Genomic DNA, 9,855 nt, shown 5'->3' with positions numbered 1-9,855 from the left:
ATCAAACATAATGTGTGAGTATAGACATAAAATAACATTGGAATGTGTTGCTGCACTGAATATAAGTTGGTTATGAACAAAATAGTATTGTTCTCTGGATAATTTGGTCATAATAATTGATATATTTTCATAACTTTATTTTTTAGATGGCCCCCTTCTTTGTGTTGAGTTATATTTTCTCTTGCGTCTCACTGTACTCACTGAGCAGGGTCCCTGAAATCCTACAGTGAATTATTTTCTTATGGACAAACAGATTCTTAAGTAAATTCGTGGTGTCCAGTATGTTAAATGTAGCCGCTGTGCGGTCGTGGGGGCATCGTGCTGAACTCTCATCAGCATGATCCAGACCCCGTTGGCGGTACAATAATGATTAGATCAAGTTGGTTTTCTACGGTATTCCAACTTCAAGGCGTGAATGCTTGCCGATCTCTAAAAAAGTCCGCAGAGAGCAGGCAGACATGCAACACATACACTCAACATCATTCCAACATATACCAATTCGTTAACAGATCCGCAGATTAATATGGACGTGACCGTGACCGTGGATCGTTTGTTTAGAGGTCCGGGCTATTCTAACCCTCTTCTCTATGTCCTTGCTGTGCAATAAACACTGTATTATCAGCATTGGCACCACAGTACTCTTGAGAGTACTGCATATGGACGATGTGCATGTGTTTCAGTAGTAGACCTAAAACACGATACTTACATAGCATGAAAATTCAAAAATTTGCCATATTTACTTTGAAGCATGGTGGATAGATGGCAGCACCAGCAACAACGCGAAACAAACCCATTTCTCGCAACATAAAAAAACAGACATCCGGTATGTACCGATCCATTAGAGATTCCGCAAAGGAATTTGCATGAAGTGCATGTGCGGTTAAGTAGTAGTAGTAGTGTCTGAAATGCCTGATTGGTCATTAACTTCATTCTATTTTGGGGCCCACGGCTGGATTACTAAACACATGACGGATGTTTAGCTCCGAAAGTCATTCACGATCACACATAAACTCTGAGGAACTTACAAGAAATGCTCCGAAGGGTCGAGATCTGGCGTCAGCTACATGTATTACAAATTTATATGGTTTGCAAGAAGGCAACTCCCTCCGAACACCACTATCACAGTGCGTCAGACCATATTACAACCAAAGTCTCAGACAAAATATCTTGGTGTTATTTTGGATAAAAAGCTCAGTTTCAAAGCTCACGTTCATGAGGCGAAAGTTCGAGCCGCTAAAGCTGCAGGACTTCTAAACAGAGTCTGTTACACACGCTCTGCACTTAGCTTCAAAAACAAAACCATTATGTACAAGTCAGTCATTAGACCAATTATGTGCTACGCAGCACCATGCTTTTCCACAGCGAAACCCTCTGTCATCGAACAATTACAAGTGCAGCTAAATAAAATACTTCAGCTATATACCGGGGCACAATGGTATATCAGAAATCTTGACATAATGAAGAATTTGAACATTGAAACCATACTTAGTCAAACTATGTAGTGGATAGTATAGTATAGTATAGAACCGAGCACGCCCAGGCTCTGTCGCTTTTGCGATATAAGCTCATCGATCGTGAGATCGTGGGCGTGCCGGAGAAAAGTCAAGCCGGCCGGGACCAACATCCACACCCCCACACCCAAACCCCCAATCCCAGGGCACATCACCGCTCGACAATCCAGGACAGCACCGCGGGCGCAATCCCCCCCTCAGCCCCACCGACGCGGCCCACAACGCCCCAACACGCCCCGCGAAGGGAGACTCCCGACCATCCTGACGAACCTCCACCGCGGACACGAGAGAGAACCCTCCACAGGACGGGGACACCACCCCCACCAAGAAAAACACGGACGCCTCGCAACAAGGGCCCCAACCGACGCGCCACTCCCGACCACGCACGTAGCCACCCGACCGCCGACACCCATTCCCGCCCTCCCTGCAACCCCCCCCCCCCCGAGGAGCCACATGCAGGTGCGACAGTCAAAGCCGCAGTTTGCCGAAAGACATGTGCCACATCATTAAAAAAAAAAATACTACAGATATATTGAATTGGTCCTCTGCAGCCATTGCCGAGAGAGGTATTCCGTGAAGTGCTGTGAACTTTGACTCTTACGGGTTCTCCGCCTCATCATCATCTTCGTCGGCGAGATCTTGTTCTGCATAATCGACTCGTCTGTTGACCAATCTGGCAGATCGCCTTATTGGCCCCTGTTTGCTGATGTTGTCTCCTCGGTTGTTATCTTCATCCAGTTTGGCTTTTTCTGGGTGATTTTTCATTAATCTGACCATTTCCACCAGCTTCCTTGTAGATTCAGGTCTGTCAAGGATTGCTTTGATCCAGGCGGTCTCGTATTGTTCATCTGGAGCCTGGAGGTGAAAAATCCTTGTGTGTTCACAGGTTGTGGCGTAATGCCATTTAGAGCCCGTCGACCCACAACTGCACTTGTCATTCGGGATCAGTTTGAACCTCCTCAAATATGCCGAAAATGGCCCGTGCCCTGTGATAAACATTGTCACTTCCCTTTTCCAATTGCTACTTTTCAGACCCACAGTTTTTAGCGCCTCGTGGGTGGAGCGACCGTTGGCCTCCGGGTATGTAGAGGATATTTCGATAGGGCTGAAACATCGGAATATCAGCACATAAGAGACAACTCGCCTTATCCTGCGGGAGAGGTGTTGAAATGATCTCAATTAATTTGACATATACTGACTCTCTGAGTACAGCATAGGCTGTAAATTTTATTATCTTTCATTTGACACGCCTCTTATACACGTACACTCACACGCTCAACTATCACATACAAACAGTTTCTTAACTTCTTCATCCAGCTCGTACGGAGCAGCATCAAACAGGGAAGCTTATGGGAGTCTTATTTAAAGACTCGGTACGCCTTGAGAAAAAATGTATCTACCTCAGCCAGTCAGATCACACATTCAATATTTAAATACGTTTGCTAGTTTTGGGAAAAATATATTTATGTCTATAAGAAGTACATCCGAGATCTATAATCACGATGAGAAAGTGTTGTGTGTTTATTTAGTAATGTATAGCTAATATGTATGTACGTATGTTGAAACAAACATTTCCATACTCGTTGCAGTGAATCGCATGAGCGTCCTCCTTTACTACGAACAAACCAGCGTCTTGGAAATCGATGCGATCAACAAATTCATCAGTAACGTTAGATTCGGATTCAATATCAGGAAATTCGTGAAACAGTTCAATCTCGTGGAACCACCCGTCGCCGGTAATTTCTTGCTGTCGGTGCTCAACGCCAGATGAATGACGAACACGTATGAGAATGTATAATTAAGTGAATAAATACAATAGATATATTACATACAAATGCCAAGATTCCAATTTCTTATTGTTATACTCTCATTCCTGGGATCTCTCTTTCAAAACGTACTGCCTGTGTTATATAAATGAGGGTCCTCCTAGTGTATATAGTGTCTCCCAGGAGCGTCCGCGAAACACGATGTCATAGCTATCTGACAATATTGATTCTTGCCTACTCCGAATGAAACAGAGTTTGCAAAACTGAAGAGTTGTAAGTCGAAATGTGTTCCAAGTGCCATTTTTCCTTCTCGAATTAGCGGGTTCAATACAATCTACAAGCCAGTACCAGTAACGATCGAAAAAGCGTCCGAGTGGTGCAGTGTGAAGATGCTGATCTTCCACCCTGAAGGCTACCGTAAAGCTCCACGGGTTCAATCTGGGGTAACAACATCGAAAACAAGTTCTTTACCTCCAAACCAGATCATGGCCCAACGCTCTGTCTTAATGAAGAGATCTTTGATGTTGGGCGAAGGAGACCTGTGTGTGTGTGGGCCATGCATCTTGTTGATATTTTTTTTTTCCAGCATCCAATTGTTTTATTAGTTGCAATATGTATACAACAAAATTTGTCAAATTGGATCGTGAACCTCAATTTCTGCAGAGGATGGTATCGTCGAATATTCCCGGTAAAGCCTGGACAGCGCACGTTAGGTTCACAACATATACATGATTAACTTCCAGCAGGCCATTTTATAAGAAATTTAAACTGGTGGGGCACTAGAAAAAAAGGGTATTCGAGGCCGAGTAAGCTCCAGTGTGTTCCGTACAAATGACATAGCAGGCGAAAATTTCAAATTTCAATAAAAATATTAAGTAATAAAAGTATTAACTAATGAAATTATTAAACTCATTAACTAATTACAACTCTCTCTCTCTCTCTCTCTGTGTTAATGCATAACACATGCAAGACAAGGAGGGCGGCGATGTGCAAACATGAAAAAAGCAAGAAATCTATCAGAAGTTTACAGAACGAGCTGCAATTAAAAATTATGCACAATGTGCGATAATGACACATTGTATTGGCATTGATTCAAAACAATATAAAAAACATATGCGAGGTAGGAAATTATTGCATGTGCAAAAGGATTGCAAGGTCAAATTGTATAGCACATGCAGAACAGGAGTATATAACATTTGCAAAAATAGGTACATGAAGCTACGCGAAAAATGCACTGAATAGGCAAAAGCAAGGGTGTGTGGGCATGGTGCTGGCACTGATTAAAAACAATATTAACTAAACTGAATGGCAAGGTCAGTTCGTTTTTCGGAGCATAAGGAAACGTCCAAAACAAAGAACCTAGAATAAAGCAGACGACAGCAGATATTTTCATTCAGTTCGGTTCCCTATGAGCACAGAAACTGAACTGAATAGCAAGTTCAGTTATATTTTCAGGCCACCAGGAGACGCCCAAAACAAAGAACCTATCGTCATTTTGATATTTAGAAATACGTCTGCAAGTTCAAGAATTCATCGCTAGATGGCTGCTCATACACCAATAGGTCTCATTAGGGCCGTAGCGTACCTTCTAGTGCCTCGGGCAGACATTTCCTTGTGGGCCCATTAAAATAGAAAAAAATTACGCAGAATAAGTGTACATTTTTTATCTGGCCCCCATTCGACTCCGTGTCCGGAAAATTCACGGACAAAAATTCACCGCTGTGCAATTCCATGCTAGGAAAATTCATCGACCTACTTCGTTCGACACGAAGCTACCGAGTCCGTGAGCAGGTGAGCGAGCGAGCGAAATAGTGAGGAAGTGAGTAAGCGAGATACTAAGTGAGTCTCGAGGCCAATAATTATTTCTCAAAAAACAATGAAATGGAGCGAGTGAGTGAGTGGGTGAGTGAGTGAGCGGGTGACCTCAGTGAGTGAGTGAAGTAAATGGGTGAGTGGGTGAGTGAGGGAGCGAGTGAGTAGGTGGGTGAGCGAGCTACTGAGTCCGTGAGAGAGTGAATGAGCGAGTGAATAAGTGAGTGGGTGAGTGCGGGATTGACCCTGTGAGCTACTGAGTCCGTGAGCGAGTGAGTGAGTGAGCAGGCGAGTGATCGAGTGAGTGGGTGAGCAGGTGAGTGATCAAGTGAGTGGGTGAGCAGGAGAGTGATCGAGTGAGTGGGCGAGCGAGCTACTGAGTCCGTGAGCGGATGGGTGAGCGACTGGATGAGCGAGTGTGTGGGCGAGTGAGGGAATGACCGAGCGAGCTACCGAGTCCGTGTGCGAGTGAGTGAGCGACTGGGTGAGTGAGGGAATGACCGAGCGAGCTACCGAGTCCGTGAGCGAGTGAGTGATGGAGCGAGTGAGTTGGCGAGTGGATGGGTGAGTGAGCTACTGAGTGAAGAAGCGAGTGAATGGGCGGGTGATCGAGCGAGCTACTGAGTCCGTGAGAGAGTGAACGAGCGAGTGAATAGGTTAGTGTGTGAATGCGGGATTGATCGAGTGAGCTACTGAGTCCATGAGCGAGTGAGTGAGTGGGCGAGCGACTGGATGAGTGAGTGAGGGAATGACCGAGCGAACTACCGAGTTCGTGAGCGAGTGAGTGGGGGATCGAGCGAGCTACTGAGTCCGTGAGAGAATGAATGAGCGAGTGAATAGGTGAGTGTGTGAGTGCAGGATTGATCGAGTGAGCTACTGAGTCCGTGAGCGAGTGAGTGGGTGAGCAGGTGAGTGATCGAGTGAGTGGGTGAGCAGGTGAGTGATCGAGTGAGTGGGTGAGTAGGTGAGTGATCGAGTGAGTGGGTGAGCAGGTGAGTGATCGAGTGAGTGGGCGAGCGAGCTACTGAGTACGTGAGCGGGTAAGTGAGTGTGCGAGCGACTGGATGAGCGCGCGAGTGGGGGAGTGAGGGAATGACCGAGCGAGCTACCGAGTCCGTGAGCAAGTGAGTGAGTGGGCGAGAGAGTGAACGGGTGAGTGTGTGGGCGAATGTGAGTGAGCTACCGAGTCCTTGAGCGAGCGAGAAACGCTTTAATTGTAAGTATGTGGAAACGCCTAATTTTTTATCTTTTGCCCCAACACAAGATGGAGTTGATGTCAACTTTCGCTTTTCTTTTCTTATTATTATTATGTCTCTCTCCCTCTCTCTGGGGAGAAACGTGTGAGAGTGTATTATGTAATTGGTTGTCTTATGTAATTCCCCTGCGTTTCATTGACGCATTATTGAATCATCTAAATTATCCCTTCTTCAAGAATTAAATGTTGTCGAGTTTAAAACACAGGCGTGTGTTTGAGTTGATGGTATTGACCATGGGTTGTGGTCCGTGGTGACCACCAGTGAACCTATAGATTGATAGATGATTAGTGAATTAGCTCAACTTTGGATATTCAACTTTTCTACAAGACATTACACGAAACTGTAAGTAGAATTTCACCGATTTCATATTTCGATTCGCACGATGGTAAATTTAACTGTGTTGAGTCGACGCATGGGCAACGTCAAGGACCAAAGCTCTGTGAAATTTAAGAAAAATTAGAGGACACTGAAATCCATTTGAGTTTGTTGAGTTTCGTTCCAAGTAAAATCGAAACTAATTCCTCTAAGCAAAACGTAAAACTGCCAGAAATTCCCCTGCCACAATTTAGTGGTAAATATGAAGAGTGGAACTTGTTCAAAAATCAATTTAATTCTCTGATCACCGAAAATAATAACCTTTCCGATGTACAAAAACTGTATTATTTACAAGCCGCCTTAAAAGGTGAAGCTAGACAAGTTTAAAGCATTGAAGACACCTTCGATTCCTTATTCTCTGCACTAGAGAAACGGTTCGAAAACAAACGTTTAATTATTAATACGCATATCAATGCTTTAATTTCAATCCCTAAAATCACCCAAGAGCCGGCTAAAGATTTGAGAGCCTTGCTAGACAACGTTCTAAAGCACCTGAGAACATTAAACATTGCAAATCTTAAAACAGATGCTCTGAGTGAAGTAATATTACCCAATTTAATTCTCAGAAAATTGGACAGAGAAACGGGAAAACAATTCGAAATGACCCTAGAATCTACAGAAATTCCTAGTTGGGACAGTTTGATTTCATTTTTGGAAAGTAGATGTCAATTTTTAGAAGATGAATTCACCTATAAATAAATCGAGGACATTTGCTGTAAAGTCCTCTAACTTCGGGAAATCATGTCCTGTATGCAAAATAGAACACTCCATCTATAATTGTTCTGAGTTTCATAGGCTAAGCATTAATGAGAGGCAAAATATAGCGAAAAAGAAACACTTTTGTTTCAATTGCCTCAACAACTCCCATACAGTAATTGAATGCATGTCCAAGGGCTGCAATATATGTGGTTACAAACATCACACCCTCCTTCACACAGTTAAAAGAAATGACTCGTTAGAAGACAAAACAAAAAAAGAAGGAAAGTCGCCTCCGCAAGGCGTACTCCCGCTTGCTGATATACAATCCGATGAGATGGAGGAAGTCAGTCACACACATCGACCCTCATAAACAGCACTCCTCGACAAGTGACAAAGAACTACGTTCTTCTGGCTACTGCAGTGGTATACGTGAGGGATTCACGAGGTTGTTTACAACCATGTAGAGCGCTGTGCATCGCAGTCAAGCTTTGTCACTACTGAATACGCAAAGAGACTTGGGCTGAAAAGAAATAGAACTTTCGTCGCTGTGTCTGGGTTGAGCGGCTTACCAGTAAACATAAACCAAAAATTGCTTGTGGTAATTTCATCTTCAGAAGACAAGTTTAGGCGCTCATTGGAGTTGCTAATAGTTCCGAAAGTAATGGGTTTCAGTCCTTCCAGATACATCAACAAATCTGAAGTTCCCCTCCAGAGAATATACGGCTAGCAGATCCCGACTGTAATTTTCCGAATAGAATCGACATTTTATTGGGTGCCGAAATATTTTTTGAGATTTTACGCGAACATCGGATTACCACATCTAAAATATCGTTGCTAGAAACTGTTTTTGGTTGGATAGTTTGCGGTGCGGTGCAAAACCAAACCGAAAGTAATGTGCGATATTGTCACTTATCGAATGAATTAGAACGTTTAGATAACACCTTGAGAAGATTCTGGGACTTGGAATCTGTAAACGAAAACATGCTTATTGAAGGTACTGAGGCATTTCTTTGTGAAAAACATTTTTGTGAGATTCATTCCAGAAATGAGGCAGGTAGATATGTAGTGCAACTACCTCTTAAATCAGATCAAACACAATTGGGAGATTCTTTGGCCATGGCTAGTGATGAACACAGCGAGCTAATGATGAACCATGTAGAAGATTGAACACAGCGTGCAAACGACTAGATGAGGATGGAAATATGAAAACGCTTTACGTGTCCTTTATGAAGGAGTATGAGGATTTGGGACACATGGAAGAACTCACCTCTGTTGCAGTTGATCACAACACCTACTATATGCCACATCATGGCGCTCACCGACCTTATAGTGCGAGTACAAAACTTCGCGGCGTTGCCTTTGATGCATCCGCCGTCTCTTCTTCGGGAGTGTCTCTTAACCATTTGCTCATGAATGGTGGAACTATTCAACAGGATTTATTCTCAATTATGATGGGATTTCGTCAACATAGATATGCTTTGACCGCCGACATTGTAAAAATGTATCGGCAAATTCTGGTTGAATCCAGCCGTTGTGAGTTGCAGAGAATCGTGTGGAAAGAAAATCTAAACGATCCTGTTAAGGTGTTTAGATTACTGGCTGTCACCTATGGTACAGCTTGTGCTCCGTATTTAGCTACACGTGTGCTGAAACAGCTTGCGCTAGACGAACAATCTCGGTTTCCTTATGCGTCCAAGATTGCACTCTCGGATTTTTATGTGGATGACATCTTATCTGGTGCACATGAGCTACATGACGCTCTAGAGCTTCAGCGTCAATTGATAAGATGCTCCAAACTTGTGGAATGACACTTCACAAGTGGTGTTCCAATTCGACACTGCTGAACGCAGTCAACCATGGCGAGATTTCATACAGTTTTGATGACAAGGACAATGTCACTGTGAAAACGTTGGGCTTGGCTTGGGATCCCGAAAAGGACTATTTCACGTTAAGCTCAAACCTATCTTCCGATTACACCAAACGCACCGTTCTCTGGATATAGCGAGACTGTTTGACCCTTTGGGTTTTCTAGGGCCTATCACAGTTAAGGTAAAAATATTCATGCAGCGTTTGTGGCTGTTGAAATTGGACTGGGATAATACGCTTCCAAAAAAAGGAAGCAACCGAATGGTGCAAGTTTATTACTGCCCTGCATGTTGTTAATGATGTATGCATTGATCGTTATTGCTTATCTGGTGAAAGTAGATCAATTGAAATACATGGATTCGCCGATGCTTCTTCTGAGGATTATGGCGCAGCAGTTTACGTGCGGTGTCTTCCTGAAAATGTGTACAGCGTTAAGCTTTTGTGTAGTAAGTCAAGAGTGGCTCCACTCAAGGTGACTACTATACCTCGTTTAGAATTGTGTGCAGCAGTGTTGCTGTCCGAGTTGATCAGTAAAGTCGTAGAAAATTATTTTGTGGTCAGATTCAAAAA

General features: G+C 43.6%; 1 protein-coding gene across 1 annotated transcript; it reads left to right on the top strand.

Moving 5' to 3' along the window:
• Nucleotides 1–8,645: 8,645 nt before the first annotated feature.
• LOC149083616 (uncharacterized) lies at nt 8,646–9,227 on the top strand. The gene has a single exon (XM_089235211.1). It carries the CDS (start codon nt 8,646–8,648, stop codon nt 9,225–9,227), a length of 582 nt encoding a protein of 193 aa, XP_089091337.1.
• The last annotated feature ends 628 nt before the right edge of the window (nt 9,228–9,855 follow it).

This window comes from Pholcus phalangioides, unplaced genomic scaffold, assembly GCF_987345545.1.
Source record: "Pholcus phalangioides strain wild (caught in Gottingen) unplaced genomic scaffold, Ppha-v1.0 ptg000008l_1, whole genome shotgun sequence".
NCBI classification, from domain to species: Eukaryota; Metazoa; Arthropoda; class Arachnida; order Araneae; family Pholcidae; genus Pholcus; species Pholcus phalangioides.
Note: the sequence above shows the minus strand (reverse complement) of the source record. Positions and strands in the feature narration are given on the sequence as shown.